The following is a 21594-nucleotide window of genomic DNA, read 5'->3' as shown; positions in this document are numbered from 1 at the left end:
CATAAAACGTTTTTACTAAAACCCCTCAAAAAAAAAAAATCTTCATATTTATCATAAAGTTGTGCTCTAGTTCTGAGAATGATGCAGAAAGATTGTAGCACTGTGTCAATGGCGGCGGATCAAATTTGAATTCTCTCCATTTATAACCCCTTCCCTTCACTATAACTTCAGAAAAGGTTCTCCTACAATTTGACAAAAAACCTAAAGAAAAAAACCCCAAAAAAGAAAAGAAAAAACTTGGCTTGATATTTGTACCCTGCTTTTTCATTCAAGTTACATGTGCGTATTGAAGGTGGCGAACCCAAGAGGCAACTCAGGGGAGTACAGCAGGTACCCTTACACAGATAGCGATGATAACCAAGAAGAGAGATCGTACACAGCACAACAAATATTTTCTGAATTGAATCAACCAATACAGCGGCATGTGGAGGTAACTCAATCACCACATATGTTCATGGGGTGTAGCAGTTCAGCAGAGATGTCTGCAATGGTATCAGCACTTACACATGTGGTCTCTGGCCACAGAGGAAGTACTAGCGATTGGGGATCATATGGGGCCTCAGGTCTAGGAGGTGCAACAATAACGTCGACTTTTGTTCAGGCAGCACCTGGTTCTAACACTTCTCCCGCTTCTCCATCTTTGTCTGCATATTCTTCTACTTCTGGTTCTGGTTCCTGGATTGGCCAGAAGAGAGGGAGAGCAAAGGAAGCCGGTGCAGCAGCTCAATTGAAGGAGTCTTTGCCAAGGGTTCATAGAGGGTTTGATGATTTTAGAAGTTCACTGGGCGATTCGTCGTCATCTGGTGCAACTGGTAAGTTTAATCATCAATCCTGAATCAATTTTTATCCCATGCCATTCTTCTCTCGATTATGTTCAAAACTCCATTATTTTATTTGAATTATGTTACTTGTCCACCAAAATTATTTGGTCAATAATTCATATTCAATGTTTTTTTGATTCTGTATAGTGTTGATTGATTAGATTTTTATAACAATTTGTATTGTGAAGTCCTTTTTGTTACAACTGTTCTTGTAGAAATTACTAAATATCTAAATAATATCTTTTTTTTTATAATAAATATTATCTAATATACCTATTATTGCATGTATTTGAAGGTTTTGTTGTCAACTTCCCTCAAAGTCCTTGATTTTGTCAGCTTTAGAAAAAACATAATTTGCTGTCATCTAGAAAAGATCAACTCATCGAATAACAAAAACAATGCGTCATAGTCTTGGTAGAGAATTTGGCATCTCAACCACTTAGCTTTAAAGCAATAATATTACACACAAACTCCATAAGAAAATTGCTTTCTTAGTCGATAAGCTTTCTCTACTTTTATCATTTGCAGCAACTGAAGAGGTGTCTGCTTCAACTCTGGTATTCTCCACCACAGCAACACCATCAAGTGAAACAGCATCTTTGGGAGAAACAGGAGAGCGAAAAAGAAGATACAGAGGAGTTAGGCAAAGGCCATGGGGCAAATGGGCAGCAGAGATACGTGATCCACACAAAGCAGCAAGAGTCTGGCTAGGCACATTTGAAACTGCAGAAGCTGCAGCTAGAGCCTATGATGAGGCTGCTTTAAGATTCAGAGGAAGTAGAGCTAAACTTAACTTCCCTGAACATGCTAGGCTACTGCCAGCTCAAATGCAAAATGTTACTGCTTCTCAAGTTCCCGTTTCTCGTTCACAATTACCTTCTCATCACCAGTTACAGTCAATCTTATCTCCAAGGCAACAAGCACAGCGGCCGCAGGTGCCAGCACCTGCATTGTTTCAGTCTCAACCTGATATTATAAGAGACTACTGGGAGTACTCCCAGTTGTTGCAGAGTTCTGGGGACTTTCATGGACAACAACCACCACCTTCAAATTTGTTAGAGCAGATGTTTTATAATCCCCAGCTGGCCTCTCTACAATCATCAACTTTGTCTTCATTCTCTTCATTACCTTCATCTACTTCAGGTTCTTCATTTGCAGCAATACCTTCTGGTTCGATATCATCAACACTATCTCCATCTGCTTCTTCATTTCCTCTGCTTTTTGCTGGTCAACAGTTGGGTTATTTTCGGCCACCAGAAAATCAGAATCCAGCTGCTGGTTCCGATTTTCCGGTGCCCCCATGGACAGATTCTAGTCGCCGTCCTTCCTCCACTGGTTAAACTGATACCGCAATTTATTTTGTTGTCCCCCCCCCCCCTTTTTGGAAATTTAGAAATATCTTATTTTGTTATTGATTAGTTATATATATTAATGTACCATTTTGTATTTGCATCTTAATTTGTTTCTTTTAATTGTTCAAGTCAATATATCCAACTCGGTCAAAGAAAGAAAACAATGGTGATTAGATTTATTTATCCTTTCTCCTTCTTGCTCTCTTGGCTTTATAAAAGGGCAGAACAATAGTGGAAATCATTAAGAATTCAATTTATTTAAATTCAAGAATTGAACCAGTGCGAGTTAATTTACGGTGAATTAATTCAGATTTATCGAGTTTATATATATATAATGATATTATTTTGGATAATTAAAAAAACTAAAAGAAAACTGTTTTAAATAAAAAAAAGTTTAACTAAGCCATTTGAATTTAAATAAATTACTTGTAAATATACTACAAGGCCAGGTTTGATGAAAGCTGCTCTCTTTCTGTATGCACGCGTGTGCTTATGTTAGTGATGATGATTCCATATGGTCGTGATGGGGTAAAAGATTAATAAAAACATGCTCGTTGCTTTCTTTCTTTAATTTTTAATCCACCAAGGTCCAATGTGCTTTGGGCCATTGACAGATCAGTCGTTCTTATTCTTGTACTTCTTCTTCAAGTTTGATTTGGAGACTTTGGTGAAGATATTAGTTGCTGTATATGTTGAATAAAGATATGATTTATATTATTTTTAATATAATTTTTTTAAACTTGAAATTTATATAAATTCATATTAATTTATGTTTAATTTTTATCAAATAAACAGGGACGGTGAGATTCGAACTCTTGACCGTTTGGTTAGTAAAAGTTCTGATATCATATCAAAGAACTATCTTAACTCAATATCTTAAACTATTAAGTAAGATTTTAAGATATAATTTAAATTATTCTCTAATAATATTATTTATGTTTCAAGTTTTATTTTATTTTATTTTATTTTTTGTTTAAAACATGAAAAATAGACAACTTTTTTCTAAATCCAACATAGTATTTTTATTTTTTTTTATTATCGTGAGGTGTCCGGGCCAGCTTGCACGCATCACGACTATTCCCCACGGCCCACTGAGCATCCTGCAAGCCCAGTGAGCAGGTAAGGCATCGCGGGGATGACAGACGTGCACATAGAAGATCGAACTCGAAATGGGGGCGGAACAAATCACACGGTTGACCACTAAGCCAGACCCTCAAGTACAGTATTTTTATTATTATTTGAAAGTGCTTTTCCAACCACATTTGAGGAACATGTGTCCTGTTGTTATTGGTATGCCGGAAACCATGCCTTTTCGAAAGACAAAAAAACGTGCTAAATATTTGTATGATTCGTCTATTCAAATTAAGTTCAAGTGTCTTTTTTGTTGTTCCTTCAATATTTTATAACAATGCTCACCTACAACGTCTTGTGTTCATACCGCCCCCACAGCTGGCGCGAGGATCTTTATAGCAACAAAGCCATAAAATATACAACCTTTAACCATTCCTTAAAACATTGTTTTTTTTTTTAAAATCTTATATATATAAATATTAGTGTTAGAACAACTTACCATAAAACAAGTAACCCTTTATAGTTTTTTATATAATAGTGTTTTTTATACCGTAAAACAAGCAACTGTTGCGTTCAACTATATGTTTTTTAAACCTTTTCATTTGGATCAATATTTTAAAAAATAAGATGTAATTTTTAAAAATATTTTTTAATTGATGTATGAATTAATAATTTAAAAATACTATTGGTTGCCGCAATCACAAATTTACCAATACGAATTCTCTTCTCTGACTTGAAAAGGCAGTAAGAAACTCGTGTCGTTGTCCTATTTACAAAACATGAATTTCTATCCTGCAAAAAATATTATTATACAAAAATGATAAATTTTCTGTATTTTTTTGTTTTTTAAATAAAAAATAATTTCTTTTAGATTTTTTTTTATCTTTACACTTGGAATATTTATCTCTTTATATTTGGTTTATTTATAACAATTATTTATATTCTTATCTTCATTTTTTTGTATTTTTTTATTTTTTCTTTATATTTTTTAGAGAAAAAAATATTATTTTTTATTTTTTATACTTGGAATATTTATCACCATGCACCGTGTGATCTATTTACACTATTCTTTTGTAATTTATTTTTTTTATTCTTTCTTTTTCTTACATTTTTGTTTTGGAAATTATTATACAAAGATTAAAATAAAATGATGTTTCACTGTAGAATTGTAACATTATCTCGTTTTTAACTTGAGATCTTACATGTATTTATTAATACAAGTAATCTTTATTTTATTTTATTTTATTATATGTAAGTATTGACTTTTCAATTAACAATTATATTTTTGTATTCGATGTCAAAAAACATGTTAACAACACTTATATATTTATTCATTTGCATTAGAAAAAAATTATTCGACTCCCAGCGAGATGAGTCAAATAAATATAATAATATATATTTTTTGTATTTATTATAACATATGATTCTTGATTTATTCAATTAAATATATATGTTGAAAAAGCTTGTATATTCATTTTGTTTTTCAAAAAAATCTATCATGCTGATCAAATAGCTAGTATTTAAATGAAACATCTAATTTATTAAAAAAAAGTTACATTATATTTTACCAATTTGATTTATAAACGGAACAGTTCATCACTTGTTATTGAAGCTTACGTCTCAAAACAATTTTATTTTAGGCAGTCGCTTTCTTCTCTCTAGAATGTCCCTTTATTCTAAATGGATGAGATCATGAAGCACGTAGCTACACACGTGACAGGAGATCAAGGATCAGGTCCGAACTTTACGTGTAACACGACAAGTGTTGGAAGTGACACGTTAATAATCATAAGATTGCAATCAAATCAACTTCCACAGTGATGCGTGAACGAGAGGAGTAGACGTGTACAGCTTGGTCGCCATGAATATCTGGATAAATTGTGCAATAAACACCCAAAACTAAAATAAAATGTGAATCACTTCCATTGCAGCAGGGTCGCCAGATTCAAGCCCTTAGTATGGATATTAGACATTCAAGCCCAGCCACTATGAGGCTATGACACTGGCACATACTATAATCGCTCGAAGTAATTACAAGTGCATTACCATCATATATAATTATTATTTTTGATCTGTCGGTTAGTATGTAATTACTGTTTAATCACCCAGCTAATTTCTTAAACATTGGTTAAGAAAATCTCTAGATTAGCATTGGAAAAGAATCAGCTTCTGAAAGTTTTCTTACTGTATATGAAAGCTCAGACATCTTTTGTTCTTCTCGTGTATAGAGAGATTCATGGTATATAAGAATGCGTAGTTTTTCTCAAATGAGATCAAAGCCCAGAGGGAGCAAACTAGGTGCGTACAAAAGACATTAATATTGTCCTCAAAGTCTTGAAATGAGGAATTAATTTTGAAGATTTTCCAGGGTTAGTGCGGCCGCGTTAGCAACAGCATAGAAATTCTTCCAGTTCTTAATTGCAGCAGGAATTGATTTAATGTTAACCTCATCCATCGACAATTTAGTCTCACAGCTTCGAGCATCATCAAGAGCATAATTCACATCCATGGTTGCAAAATCACCTTCTAGCACCTTGAGGTTCATAAGGCCTGAAGCCTTCTTAAAATCAGATGCACATTCCTTGAGGGCTGGCTTAAAAGCAGGCACCGTGCCTTTACCATTGGCCAATCCATCAAAGAACTTGCTTGTCTTCATGGATTCTTTTCTTACTATTTCCAGGGCATTCACAACAATGCCCTTTGTATTAGGAGCCAACAATGTCAGAGGATTGGACATGAGAACTCTCACGCAGAATGCATAGTTCGGGCTTGTCTTGCAAACCTGACTCAGTGATTTCGGACATTTGGCTGGAGACTTGAGACCTCTAGCCTCGGTTTGAGAAGGGAAATGCAGGAGCAGGTACAAGAAAATGGTAGCGAAAATCAAAGTGCGATTGCTAGAACCCATTGTCAGAAAAACAAGATGGTGTGCGATTGCAGTCTACTTTATATAACAAAACACGTCTAATTTTAGAGCTGCTAGTGCAACAGGATACACGACAGCTCGAGCTGTCAAACAGTTCATGCCAAGACAAAGATGCTATCTGTATAATTTTCATTGAAAAACACCTCTGGCATGCCAAATATGGGGACTGGGATCCTCTCATGTTCTGCTATGTTTGTTACTCCCCCCTTCATAATGATCTGCTAGGTTTCGTTGCGCTGGAGAAGTTAGAATTGATCGAGATTACGTGCTGTCAGTTTGCTATCAGTACGTAGATCATATGGCAATTAATACCTCCACAGGAAACAAACAGAAGGCAGAATGTATCAGTTGGAATGCTGGTTCATTAATCAAGTAAAGTGTGTAAAAATTCCCCTTCTGTATTTGTCAATTTTCTTTCTGGTAGTGGAAGACTATCAATTAGTTCACTGAAAATCTTGGTTTACCATTCAGGACGTACTGCTTCTACGTAACATCGTTAATTACCGTTCTCAAAATAGATTAATTATATCCAGTAATTAAAAACTAATTAATATATATTTGTTCTTAAAAAAATACCTCATACGAGGAAATTACGTGCATGCTATAGGCAAATAGATGGAAAGCAACATTAGTAATTAGATCGAGAAGCCCGACAAAGAATGCCTGCAACAACTGTTCCAATGGGATGTAGTTCCCGTGTAACTTGAATTCTAGCAGGAACGGATTCGATCTGAACACTGGTATCATCAGACAAGGCTTTTTCACAGTTGACAATGTAATCACCGGCTATGGAGGTATCATAAATTGGCCGTCACGGCATCATCTTCAAGCTCACCGTAAGCACTTCTGAAACTTAACGCTATTGCTTCGCAGGCTGAATTGCTGGGTTGGTAGTTTTGCTCTTGAACACATTATCGAAGCGGGCATGCATGTACGTCGAGTCTTTAATTGCTAACTGCTGGCAATTTTAGCGATGGTCAAGACATTAATTAGATGCGGCTGCTGTTTGAGGATCAGATTCGAGAGCTTGCAGGCAGAGGGTGGAGCTACTGTGTTGCGTAACATGAGAGAATCAAGCATTAGAAGCAGCAGCAGATAAGAATTAACACGTGAAGAATATGACAGCAAAGTGTATGGCAATCCTAATGGCAGTAGAAAGATGGAGGCACTCCATTGAAAATTATCAGTTCATTATTAAAACTGGTCATAAGAGCTTGAAATTCTTATTGGAGCAGAGGACACACACTCTAATTCAGAGGAAAGGTTTAACCAAGCTATTAGAATTAAAGTATACAATCCAGTACAGAAAGAGAAAGGAGAACACAATGGCAATGGCAGATGCCTTATCCAGGAGGGTCGAAGATAAAGCTAGTAATGATAGTGGAGAAGTTATGGATGGTTGTCTGACAATCATTTCTACAGTCAGTCCAGTATGATTTGATCAAGTCAGTAAGACCTATGAACCTATAAAGGGGATGGCCAATTTAAGAAGATTGTTGCTGAAAAGATGATTAAAAAGGAAAATTGGACTAAATATTCATTTACAAAAGGAATTTTAAGACGTAAGAACAAAATTATGATTGGTTATCCAGGCTCAGTAATGGCACAACTCGAGCTACCATTTAGCCATTAAAATGGCAGCATTCCATGCATTCTATGGTTATCCTCCTTCAGCAATGAAAATGACAACTACACCAATAGAAACAATGAAAAAGTAGTTCAATAAATAACAAGCTTGGATCAATTGTTACAATCATGATTGGAAAAGGGCATGAAATGGGACGGAACAGATAGCTAACAAGAACATATCAGAAGGGGAGTTCTCAATGGGAGATCTGGTATATGTTAAGATTCATCCTTACAAGCAACCCAGCCTTCCACTCAGGAAGAGTTCCAAGTTGAGTCCTAGATTCCATGGACCTTACAAGGTTATACAGAAAATGGGAGAAGTCATGGCTTGTAAGCTGTATTTACCCGAAGGAGCTTACATAATTCATCGTGTATTCCATGTCTCAATCCTTAAACGAAAGATTGGAAATAAAACAGCAACAAATTCAATCTTGCCACTAACAGATGAAGGAGACAGATTCAAGGTCAGGCTTATGGCAATATTAGAAAGGAAGTTAATGAAAAATTAAAGGCAATTAGACAGTAGTGATAGGGTTAGTTCAGTGGTTAAAGAAATTACCCAAGCAGTTTTCAGAATTTAATGTGCGTTCTTGAGGAGAAGAATCGTTTGAAGAAGGCAGTTAAATGTTAGTTAGGAGATGAATAAGAGCATATGATGAATCGGTTTGTTAAATGTTAGTTGGTAACTACCAATAGTTAGTTAGACAGTCAGGGAAGGCAGTTAGAAGGCTGCATTGATTGTATACAAGTTTTGTGAAGGAAACGTAGGAATCAAACAGTAAGATTTGAAACTTTGCAGATATTTTGTTATTTCTCTCTCTCTACAAATCCTTCTTAAACTACACTTTATATTATATTAAGGATATAATAAAGATATTATTATTATAGCTTTCATTTAGATAATTGATTTTTTATGATTTTATCTGTTAGACACCCTAACCGGAGTTTTTATTTATTTTAACTTTTTAAGAAAAGGGAGACATATGTCAATTTTCTATTGGCTTCAATTTTAAAAAAGGGTAAAAACTATACTTGTAATAAAAGAATCCCACTTTTTTTTTTAATTTATAGTTAGATTTTTTTTACTTTATTTTAAAAATAAGAAATTATTATTTATTATCTATGATGGGTTTATTTTCTTTTCATGATATTTTATTTTCTAGGTAATTTCTTATTTATTTACCATAGAAAAGGTTTGTTTTTATTTTATTTTGAAAAAAAGTGTTACATTTTTTTTTACTTCATGATAAAGGTTACATTTATCAATTTATTGATGAAACATACTTGATTCAATTTATATATTTTTTTTATATAATTTATTTTTTCATGAAAATCTTGATTTTATTTGTTCAATGTTTTATAATTTCTACATGAAACTTATTTCCTTAATAACTTTTTCTTTGGCTTTTAAAAATAAAAAAATCATCTAGAAAAATATTTTTAAAAAATCAAGCATAAATAAAATAAAACAAAAAAACTAACAAAAAACTCATTTTTTTATATATTTTTAATCTTTTTTAAATAAAATTGAAAAATACTTTGAAGTAAATGAAAAATGAAAAACAAATAACCCAAAAATAAATTAATAAAAAATTTAGAAAAAAAATTGAACAAATGTTTTGATTTTTTTTATTTTTCTCAAATTTAATTTAATTTTTGTTTTTTAAATTGTAAAAAATAATAATCCAATACATGTCCCATTCCTTTATAAAGTCAAAAATTATAAGTTTTTATCATTGAAAAAATTGTTAGAAGTGTTTATTTGAAAAGCAAGTCGGGGAGAGATTAGTCATGATCGGTGAAGGCAAGAGAGAAAAGTGCTCATAATGTCATAAATTAGCAAGGAAAAAAAAAACCAAAACCCTCAAGGGCCCTTGGCAGACATGACAGTAAATCTGAGCACCCCACAGAGACCGATAATGACCCAGAGTATCAATGGATAAAAAGAAGGCAAACAATTACAGAGAGAGGGAGAAGAAGAGATATCATGTCTTGAAAATAACTATTTACACAAAGAATAAATCCAGAATTACAGGTCCAACCACGATGTTTAAGAATATTAAGCAAGAACCAAAAAGCAAAACAGACAAAAAGAGAGGCAAAGATGGTCTTTTTATCTTCTCAAACAATTACAAACATATTCCCATTGACTGCATTCCACGTCCCCGCAGAAAGGATAACACAGCCCTCTTGCCTAAAAGGAGGGCAGAACTGGAACTCCCCATAAGATGATTGTAAGTTCCTAGTCAAAGAAAAATTCCTTCAGCGAGAACATCCAAACCCATGTTGATGACGCACTGGGATCAACAGTTAAATGAATTATCTAATCATCATTGGTATGGTTCCTTAGGAGTGGTAAAGGCTCTGCTTTCAGTGACTGTAGAGTTGGCAAGGATCTCGGGTGCAATTTCCCAGCTCCCACTTCTCCTTCCCCAGCTTGAATGTCTAGTATCCGATCGAATCGTGGGGGCTCGATGATCTGAACTCAATGCTAAATCCACCTCTGATGTATTATGAGGAGGTGCGTTGCTCCCTCTGCTGCATATGTCTTCATCAATTTCTTCAACATTACGACGCTGGGAGATCTTCAATATATCTTCACCAATATCTAGGTCATCTTCAACCTTGGAACGTGGATCTCCAACAGAATCTTCTACATCTGTTTCCTGAGTGCTGGGCAATGTGGGTCTTTGTTGTACTTCCTCTTCAACAAAAGCCCTGAAGTTGTTCCTTGAAGGCTTAACCTTTGTGCAAAAGACTTCAAGAAAATTATCAAAACAACCACGGTTGTAGACATTGATCCTGCTGTCAGCTCTGTACCGGAAATTTTCATATGTAGTCTGTATAGAACAGAGTATTCATATTTTAGCTAATACAGGAGGGGAAAAGGAGTAATAACATAAGGGCAAAATCATAGTCTTGAGATGCTATAAGGGTGTGAAAGCAAATGCAAGCATCCCATCTCATATGTTGCACCCGACATCGTGGCGACCTTTAAAAATTTCAAAGAAAAAGAACAAATATTTGGCATCTTGCTCTTATAGGGGAAAAAGGTCTTGTTTAAGAAGTAGTCACCTAGTATTATGATCACTAGAAACCCTAACTGGTTAACAGAGATTCTATAGTACGAGACTGGTTACACAAAAAGAAAGATATTATCATCCCCCTTAAGCGTCCTACATGAGATATGCTATATTGCTAGTTTTATCTTAAATTGCTAAGGGTTTATTGTATTATGCTACCGATGGTCTGCTTGTAATTCATACATACAGAAAAGGATAGGTAAATATAATTCCTAGGAAAATAATACTCCGGCCTTCTGCTATTTCAGTGGCCAAGTTTATTTTTTTCTCCACAGAGAATGCAGGTCATCTCAAACAGTCATCACAAAACCAATCATGCTTCTAATATTTCAGCACTCTATACCATTTTTTACAAGAAAATGAAAATATTCAGTCCATGATACTTGTGGTGGATGCAAACTACTATTGCTTTCATTTGATGCTTCTGTTCCTCCAGGCTTATCATTCTAAATAGTGACATCTTAAAGACTGCAAATATATTTCAATTGAACAGACTGTTGTGACCGCATAAAGACCATTAAAAAACTCCAGTCCGGCATTTAGACCAGAGTTTTGCCACCCTTTTTTAAGAAATGAGAATTGGTTGATTCAAATTTAATTCAATTAAGCAAATAACTGAAACCAACACATAACATCAGTCTTAAGGAATAAACATACCTGGTTTGTTCCAATGAGGTACAAATGGAAGCCAGTAAGTCCACCAACAAACCATAGGGAAATAAAAGAATAGGCCATTAGAATGACAGACGCAGGAGATTCTTTCATTGCCTTCCAGACTGTGCTATGGTAATCATCCATCAAAACCTTAATGTACAAGGCTGAAATAGAAAACACGTAGATGCAAAGAAGAGTCGATGAAGAAACGAACATAAAGAAGTAACGGTAGTTGCGCTGCACATACAAAGCATAGTTAGCTTTTTGAGGACACTTACATAGGATGACAAATACCAAAAAGCTGAAGTTTTGTTAACAGGGAATATATATATGTGTGTGTGTGTGTGTGTGTGTGTGTGTGTGTGTGTGTGTGTGTGTGTGTGTGTGTGTGTATATATATATATGGGGTTAAAAAGCATACCAGTCCAATGCACTGGCCCACCCAAGGGCAATGATGATCAAATCGATCCACACAATTGTTACAAATGGAGCAATGGGAGCAGCGAGGAGGACGGTAAAGCATGCACGTATCACAATACTTAACCCGAACAGGAATGCCATTAACCATAAATTCTTTTGTCCGTGGGAACTGGAGGCTCGGTGTTTGTCTTCCCCCAACCTCAGCTGACACTGAAGAATCATACCGAAACTCCTCTTCTGGAGGATGTGAATTACGTGGAATAATACCCGGGTCCCTGGCTGATGTGAGAAAAAGAAGAACCAACACCTGTCAATATCAGCCAAGAGATTAGTCCTAGCAATCATCCAAAATATACCACCACACTGCATAATGGATTTACTACATAATAACAACTAGGGGACATTATTTTGGGTTTGAGCCTTTCAATGTATTTGATCCAAGAAGGCACGCTTCCAAACCTACCCCATTTGAGTTATACACTGTATGTAAAGAAATTCTCAAAACCCAGAAGCAGCAGCCTCAGGTGCATTGAACCGCGAATATTTTTCACTTGAAAAAACCCAGAAGATTGTTCAACTTTCAAGTTTCTACCATCAAATTCTAGAACAAGGTTAAGGATTATTTTAATTCAATTCCTACAGAAATGTCACAGGGATGATTTATTGTCACCATGTTTTCACAACTAACAGCCTCTCGTATTGAGCCCGGCACTGTCAAGTACATGATTCATGCCACCCTGTGGTGCTTCAAAACCCATATACCATGGGCTTGAGAATTACATGTAAATCACTTTCTTCAAGTTTTAAGAGAATATAAAACAAAAGAAGACTCCAGCATGATCACTAATAAAATGAGGCATCAGAATATTTATGGGAAGACCCTGAAAGTCATTGGACACTAACTATAATATAGTAGCCTGCCATCTATCTTAAAGTGGGCACACATGAGCACGTGAAATTCCCTATGCACAATTTGTTCTATAAAATTCCTATAACAAGAACAATGTCATCAAACACCGAGGGGTTAAGCAAACTTACATATATAGTAAAGATAATAGCTACCACCAGAATCGCATACCCTGCATTGTCCGGTGAAAATTCATGGCGAAGATGCCTCACAACAAACACACAAAAGATTATTACAGGAACAATGATCAGCAATAAAGTGACAATCAGTGATCTAGCATCAGGTCCAAATATCAATCTCCCAGCAAGGATGAACTTCTGTAGAGGATAGGCAAAAAAAATCAGATACCGAAAGTTTCATGGAATGATCATTCTTAACTTTGACCAGAAGAATGAAACTTGACAAAGTAAAGCACCCAGAATAAAGAGAACATATTTATGCTTCCAATATTTGGTAATAGCATGTAAACAATCCAAGGTTAGCATGTAATTTATGAATCTTGAGCAATTGGTTTAAGAAAACAAATACGAAAAAATCCTTAAAGTAATCTAAAACTCCCCTCTTTCAAGCCTGCAAATTGTGTACAGATCAGAGGTCCTAGCACTCCTCCCAAAGAATAACAAGGTTGCAAGATCATCCACCTCAGATGCATAGGTACATGTCCAACTCATGTCAAACAAGATAATTTCACTGCTTAAGGACATCCGAGTAACATGCTCAATGCTTTAATGAATCTATGGACCCACTGTTCATTCTTGCCAAGTTATTACAACTCAAGTGAGTGCTCCCTTACTATTGAAAATTATCCAACCAAACTATGGCATGAGAAATCATTATCTTAGTAAGTTGGTGGAGCCATAAATCCTACTCCAAACCTCAAAGGCACTTGCAATCCCCCCCCAGCAAGGCAACCATCAATTATCAGTGCCAGCAGCAATGCCACCAAACACGAACACTACTAAACATAATTGTAAACTTATCATTCCACCATTAGCACTCCCATCAAAATCTTTATACTACAATGTCACCAAGTTTAGATTCTAAATGAACCAAGTCACCCAGCTAGCCCACTGCATGAATTCTTGTACCGCCATAATTAAGGGAACAAAAGTCCAGAATCTAAAGGGTTTGAAAAAAACGCACTCCATGGTTCTATTCATAGCCCTTGAAGCCATCCCCCAAATTAACCCAGTGCCTGATTTAGTACAAACAACAGTCAACTGTGACAAAAATAAAAGATATATCACCAAAAAAATCCCAGATTCCAGTTTCTTTCTTTCCTTTCTTTTTTTCCCCCCTTTAAATGGCATACAACTCTACAAAACCAAAAAAAAGAAAGAACGAAAGCTATACAATTTTTAATTCAACTCGGCAATAAATTAAAAGCTCAAAATAACAGAAAATCCAAGACTTTCCTTACTTCCTCCAATTTATCAGTAACCAAACAGAGAGCCACTTACACAGTAGTTTTTTAAGCAAAATTCTAAAGCAATCCCTAACAAAGAAACACAAAGATTCAAGCAAAACCCACAAGTTTCACAACAAATGAAACAAATCTAAACCAAACCCAGATGCTAAAACCACTTATTTACACAAAAATTAAAAATAAAAAAGAGTACGCAAAATAAAGCCTTACATTACTTCCTTTCCATACTTCGAACACGCGCTTTGCCATTACAGTAATCCACACGAGTCTGCTCCGCTTTTTTTCAACTACTACTAGTACTAGTACTACACAGGCAAAGAGTCGAACACTTCCAGCTAGCTCTTGCTTCTTCTCTTCTCATTACAAAATTCATTCAAAAAATAGAAACCCAAAAAAATAAATCAATCTCACGTAAGCCATGACAGTACAATATACTAGACTCGGTTATTGAATTTTAAATAAAAATTGCTTTTGGGTTTTGGAATTTTTTTCCGCTCAGGGCCTCCTCTCTCTGCGTTTTTTTTTTTTTTTTAGTGTGAAATATAAATGTTTTTTTTTTCTAAACTGTAGGAGTACTTATTATTTGTAATTGAAAAACAAATTAAAAAAAAAAAGTGAAATTCTTGATTCACCGTGAGGAGTCAGAGGAGGATATACTTGAGATAATAAATAAAATCAATTCATTAATTTCGTATTACCTGGCCTCTTAATCTAACGTCACATTTTCTGATCGGATATTTCAATTACTAATTTACCCTTACCTTTCAGTCTAGTGGGATTTTGAAATTCGCTTGCGACTTGCGAGTACTAATTTTGTGCGAGGAAAGTACTAATTTGACACTCGCTTTCCTATGGTATAGTTGTGGGGTCAAGATGGTGAGGCAAAATATCACTGGTAATGAAATGCACTGTCCATAGAGTGTTTGTCAACTTTGTTCATGTGTTTAGATGTTTTTTTAAAAATATTTTTAAAGTGTTGATATTAAAAAAATAAAAATAAAAAATATTTTTAAGCATAAAACTATTTTAAAAAATAATATATACCAAAGTCTAAAACACCACAAATTATGGAATCAATATCTTTTAGATGCATTATATCAATGTAGAGAATGCATCATTAAAATCATCCGAAAAGAAATTTAACATTATTTAATGTGCTAAGATAACTAAAAAAAAAGATTTAATCTTGTTAGACATACAAAATGGAACGAAGATATTACTTATTATTACCTAATATATTTGAAAGAGCTACTAGGGAGTAAATTTATCTCCTTCACTATTACATGTACAAGAAAAGAAAAGGGGTGATTTTTTATTTTTATTTTTTTGCCTTTCCTTTTTCTTTTCTTTTTTTTTTCTTTTCACTATTTTATCATTTAACATTTGTTTAATTTTAAATTTATTTTATAAAAAATTATAGTCTCAAACAAGCACTCTCATATTTGGTTTGTAATTAATTTTATGAGTGTCTGTTTTTATTATCATATAATTAAGTAAAATATTTTTTATAAAAAACTAAATTTAGTGGAATCCATCAACTAGATCATGAAATTGACTGGTTAAATCACGAATCTTGAATCCATCTAATATGTTAACATTTCAATAATAAAAAATATATCATCTTCAATTATATTTTAACACTCATGCTTTTTTAACCATCATTCAAGTTGTTTTTAAATCAACAAAGTTCATTGAATTATGTCAAAATAATTTCTATACGGTATGATTTTAAATTCGAACTGGGCAATGAATTGGGTCAATAGATTTTAATATTAATTTATTTGAATAAATTTAATAATAATATTAAATAGTTTCATATAACCTAATATTTTTTTTATTTAATTTGTTTTTGCCCACCCTTGCTACAAATCCAGTTATTTATCTTAAAAAAAAAACTGAGCAGTATATGAGTTGGGGGGGGGGGGAATCTTTCAAGAACAGGAAACTTGTTGAGGGTAAAAAGGACAAATAAGAATAATTTATGATGATGTTGTAACGTGAGATTATGGAATGATTAACAGCCTGGCTAGAAATGAGAAAGATTCTCAGGGATGCCGTTTCCCTAAAACTACATGATGCTCTCTTTCCAAGACCAGGACCAGAACCAGAACCAGAACCAGATATTCTTCTGATTCAACCCGTGTTTAACTATTTTAATTACGTCATTGCCCCTTCGTGTTTGAAGGGAATAATTACCAACCTCTTTCCTCGTCTTTGTTTTTTCTCACCTTTTTCTTCACTATTATGCATGCTTTTGCCCTTTTAAAAGTAATATTTGGAGGTATAATAGGAGTTATTTTTTAAGTGTTTTTATTTAAAAATATATTCAAATATTTTTTAAAAAAATTTTAAAATTTATTTTTGATATAAAAAAATAATTTAAACTAATAAAATAATTTTAAAAAATAATTAGAATGCAATATCAAATAAAATTTAAATACCATGTACATTGTGTACTGTGGCTGGCATTCAATTGATTGCCTCCAATACGCAGACACAATTAATACATACTAGGTGGTGTATTTGAGGTGTGATTAAAAGTAAATTTAAAAGTAAATTTGGATTGAAAGGTGTTAAATTGATTGTTTTTTTAGTGCTTTTTGAATAATTTTACCGTTAAGATGTTTAAATTATTTAAAAGTATTTTCTTTAAAACATTACAAAACTCACACTTTATTAAAATAAAAGTGTATTTCTAATATTTCTGAAGATGTCAAAATTTGCTCTAGAATTGTTTTTCCATTAATAAATTAATAATATTAGTGCAATCTATCTTGTGAATATCAACTTTAATTTATATGCAGCCTGCTGCATTCTTCTCCCTCGTGCGTTTCCATTTATATATGTAACATATATATCTTTTAAAGAAAATTGAATATTTTTTATTTTTTTAAATTAATTTTTTTAGTTTTTTTAAAAATATCATTTTAATATATTTTTAAATAAAATATATTTTTAAAAATAACTGCTATCATAATACCAAATAAATTTTAAAAACTAAACATTCAATTCACTGCCTCCAATACTCGGAAAAAAATAGTCGAGAAGCAGAAATGAGTTCCCAATGTTTCTGACGAAGTCAAAGCTGCATACGAATCGTCTCTGGGGTAGATATCTGTGCAACCCTCACTTATGCTGTCCAGTTTGATTTACAGTTATGTAGCCTGGAACATTTTTCTTCCTCGTGTGTCTACATTTATACATGTAATATTTGGTAACAAGTCATCATTTATCTTTAGGACTGCTTATTATTGTATTTCAAAAGCTTTTTTAAAAAATTAAAAAAAATTATTTTTTTATTTTAAATTAATATATTTTTGGTGTTTTTAGATTATTTTGATGTGCTAATATTAAAAATAATTTTTAAAAAATAAAAAAAAAATTATTTTAATATATTTTTAAATAAAAAAATATTTTAAAAAACAATCAAATCTTTACTCTCAAAACACATTATAGGAGCTCTCGCACGATGTTTTTTTCAGATTGACTTTTGCTCGCAATTATTTATTTTCAATGCCCAGTAAAGCTCTCTAGTGTACAGATTTGATTAAGTTTTAATTACCGTGCACTTAAAGCAAGCACGGGATTTATGATTTGGAAATCTGTAGAATCCACACGCACGCTTCCCAAAGACTCGAGTGTTTAACCCATTGTATCTTTTGACGAGAGATGCCTTTAAAGGATAAACCTGCTATGTTCTTAGTGCTGAGCTTCGAGCAAATAATGGAATCCGAGAGTGAGCCCAGGGACCAAGCGCTGATAGACCTCCCAGCGGCTCCTGTGAGCCTCCAGATCCATGCTGACAAATGCAGACTTAAAAACAAACATCCAAATATGGTGTTCATGCTTTTACTACAAGATTGATCAATTTCTTTCGAGCAATGACCATATTATTCTACATGGAAAAAAAACCTGACCAAGGATGTGACAACTAAAATAGAATTAGTTTAAAAAATAGTTTTTGAAAAATTATTTTTCAAACTTTTTTATATTTATTTACCATTAAAAAAGTTAGTCAACGAAAAACACTTTCCAGTCAAAGAAAAATTTAGCTTGATTTTCAAGAAAGTGTTTTCCTGAAAAATTTAGACGGAAAACACTTTCTGGAAATTGTGAAAAATTTAAAAACTATTATTTGCTGATTATATCAAATTTGGTCCTCAAACTTTTGATTGTTATATGTATTTTGTTTTGATTATTTATTTTTCAATTTTATCTCTTAAAATTTAATTTTTATACTTTGGTTCTCATTTTTATAATTATTATTTGCTTTTTTCTTATTATTTTTTTATTAAAATTTTTTATCTATTAAATTTGATCATCATTCTTTTGATTGTTACTTATTTTATTTGAAATAATTTATGAAATGTTAATTATTATTATTTTAATTTCTTCATCTTTTATTTTTATTTTATTTTTTAGATTTGATCTCTATTATTTTGATTATTATTTATTTTATTTGAGATAATTTATGAAATTATATTTTTTTTCATTCTCATTCTCATTCAACTTTTTAATTTGTAAGATTTATTTCTCATTATTTTAATAAACTTGAGAAAAATAAAACATTAATAAGTTATTTTCCAGCTCATTTTCCATGACATAACCAGATACTGGAAAGTGTTTTCCAACTTATTTTTCATTACACTACCAAATATCAGAAAATGATTCACTTTCCCGGAATTTACTTTAAAAAAAAAATTACTTTCTAGCAAACAAACGGATGTGAACTACAGCTTTGACATCTAACAATGACTCCCGCGACAATTTGTCCATCACAAACAAACACACGCGTGACCTCTTGAGGAAAAGAATGTTGCAATCAATCGACTGACACGGCATAAGAGAATTTTTCACCACCACATAACATGTCACTCACCGCTTAAAAAGCGTGGAACCTTCCACGCACCTCTGCATGTATGGAATGTGCCTTGCATGTTTGAATTGTTATTATTTTTACATTATTGTAAAGTCTGATTTACCTCGCTATCTATTCAACAATAAAAAAAAAACTCAAATGAAAATACAAAAAAATCCCCAAAAAAACATAAATAATTTTTTAAACTGATGGTAATTTAGTAAATTTAATGTGTTCTCAATATTCAATCTTTTTTTGATTTTTTATATGATAAACTTATCATTCTATCCATACGATTATAACAAAAGTACCCTAATAAAAATACAAAAATACCCCTAAAAACACTTAATTAATTTTGAAATTGAGAAAAATTTAGTAAAATTATTGTGCTACAAAATATGAAATCTTAAAAAAATACCTAGAAACCAACTATTTTTTTCCTTTTCTTTTAAGGGTAGTGAAAATATTTTACTATTAAAAAGAGAGAGAGAGACTTTTGCAATGGAAAACAAAACAAAAATGACAAATAGATCACATGGAAAAGATCATTTCACCCGTAATTTAAACCTTTTTGGTAAAAGAAGAAAATCACTATTACAATCCACGATAATCTTTCTCTAGTACTACACAACCCCCCCCCCCTCATAGACTCCTTTCTTTCTTGAACAAATTATGGAGTAATAATAAACATGTTTTTTTTTTGTCATAAACATGTGTTTTCTTTGTGTAATTGATTAATTAATTAAGAAAAACTAAACAAGTAGGCTATTTCATGTTGCATCAATTGTTGATGCAGACTTGATAGCACAATGGATTCACACAATGTCATTTTTTACCTTGAAATGTGTTTTTATTAATCATTTCATGTTTTTTTTATTGGTGATTTCCTTGGATAGTTTGTTTCAACGAGTTTGTTGTATATTTTTTAAGAGTAAAATGAATTATGTCATTTTCTTCGGAATTATTTTTTAAAAAATTATTCTAGTTTTTTGTTTTCCAAGAGGTTGTAGTTAACAATTAGGGGGAAATGCAGGCCTTAAGAGAAGAAAAATATAAACTATAAAATTCTAAGGGAGGAGAGAAAAAAAATAGAATGACAAGAAGAAAAAATAGTTATTGGCGTCATGCTAAAGAGAAATAGTTACTACTGCCACCGCCACCTAAAATGAAAGCCTCAATCTAGACACTTTCAAAGACACCATAAAAACCATCTTTGGAGGCTAGATAACACTATATGCACTGCATATTATGGTGAGTCCTCTCACATGCTAGCACGTGTTTTTCATGCTCTAATTATTTTTTACCCTCTTCATTTAATTTAGTCATTGCTTGTATAAAAAAAACCCTTCAATTGAGTCTTGAATTTCATCTCACCTGAACTCAAGCCCTTTTCTTCTAATTTATTCTCTAATTATCTAATAATAATTTAGTTTTGGCCTGAATTTCATCCAACCCAAGTCCAATAAAGGCCCAACCATAAAGAATAAAGGAATGGAAAATGAAAAAAAAACCAATTGACCAATTGGGTTGGCATATTGCGATAGCCCATGACCTAGGTCATAGATTTGACGTTTAACTTGGATTGACCAGGGTGATTAATTTTGTCTCCTCCTTGATATTAAAATAAGAAAAGATATCATCCTGATTTTTCAAGGCAAACACATATTTTTATCAGTCGTTTAGGTTGTTTTTAACCTTAAAAAATCAATTTAATCACATCAAAATAACTCATATGCAGTCATCTAGACAGACAAAGCTATATCCATCTTTTGCTCATTTTAAGAAAAAGAGAAAAAATGAATGGTGAAGTGCGAGCTCATCTTTTTTTTAATAGGCCAGGTGCAGTGACCCACCCAAACCTAGACGGTTAGCCTTTTTTGACATTTATAAACATGTTCTTTAATTTTAACTAGAATTTATTGAAATAAATTGATTACAAATATTTTTGAGATATTATTTTATTGAATATCTTTCAATTTTCACTTTGCTTTCTAGTAAAATAATAGCATTCATTTTATAATATTAAAAAACACTTATTTTATACAACCTTTCATGTGATTATTTTTCTGCACATGTCTATTTTTATGATAGTGTAATTAAATAAATTTTTTTTATAAAAAAATTAAAATGATATTTTTTATTTTTTAAATTCAAATAAGATTTTAACTCGCTAGATCGACTGAATCATATCGAACCAACTTTATATTAGTTTAATTTGAAATCTAAAAAAAAAGGGATAAATCATGATGTTTCTAGATTGACCTACTAGGCCTATCTAAATTTAATAATACTGGCAAGAAGTGTTCCAAGACAATACATGAGTTATGTATTGTTCTTATATTATTTTATATATTTGTGTCAAAATTATCAAAAAAAAAAATTTAACGAAAAGTTCTCTTGTGATTATAATAATATGTTGAAGAAAATGTCAAAAAAAAGTGTGTTAA

General features: G+C 32.5%; 2 protein-coding genes across 2 annotated transcripts; one reads left to right on the top strand and one right to left on the bottom strand.

Annotated features, from left to right (window-relative positions):
- Positions 1-2279, top strand: LOC133694376 (ethylene-responsive transcription factor ABR1-like). The gene is made up of 2 exons (XM_062115876.1): positions 1-812; positions 1350-2279. Exons 1-2 carry the CDS (start codon positions 278-280, stop codon positions 2159-2161), a joined length of 1347 nt encoding a protein of 448 aa, XP_061971860.1. The 5' UTR covers positions 1-277; the 3' UTR covers positions 2162-2279.
- A 7508-nt stretch (positions 2280-9787) lies between these two features.
- LOC133695391 (protein S-acyltransferase 8-like) lies at positions 9788-14938 on the bottom strand. The gene is made up of 5 exons (XM_062117368.1): positions 14500-14938; positions 12995-13180; positions 11958-12263; positions 11540-11773; positions 9788-10639 (listed from the first exon to the last, which is right to left on the bottom strand). The coding sequence occupies exons 1-5, from the start codon at positions 14536-14538 to the stop codon at positions 10130-10132; spliced, it is 1275 nt and encodes a 424-aa protein (XP_061973352.1). The 5' UTR covers positions 14539-14938; the 3' UTR covers positions 9788-10129.
- Positions 14939-21594: the final 6656 nt, after the last annotated feature.

Source organism: Populus nigra, chromosome 5, assembly GCF_951802175.1.
Source record: "Populus nigra chromosome 5, ddPopNigr1.1, whole genome shotgun sequence".
NCBI classification, from domain to species: domain Eukaryota; kingdom Viridiplantae; phylum Streptophyta; class Magnoliopsida; order Malpighiales; family Salicaceae; genus Populus; species Populus nigra.
Note: the sequence above shows the minus strand (reverse complement) of the source record. Positions and strands in the feature narration are given on the sequence as shown.

Coding starts and splice junctions, on each gene's coding strand:
- LOC133694376 (XM_062115876.1), top strand. CDS start 278: ATGTGCGTATTGAAGGTGGCGAACCCAAGAGGCAACTCAGGGGAGTAC. Junction 813..1,349: donor GTCGTCATCTGGTGCAACTG/GTAAGTTTAATC, acceptor TATCATTTGCAG/CAACTGAAGAGGTGTCTGCT.
- LOC133695391 (XM_062117368.1), bottom strand. CDS start 14,538: ATGGCAAAGCGCGTGTTCGAAGTATGGAAAGGAAGTAAT. Junction 13,181..14,499: donor AAGTATGGAAAGGAAGTAAT/GTAAGGCTTTAT, acceptor TATCCTCTACAG/AAGTTCATCCTTGCTGGGAG. Junction 12,264..12,994: donor CTATTATCTTTACTATATAT/GTAAGTTTGCTT, acceptor TGATATTGACAG/GTGTTGGTTCTTCTTTTTCT.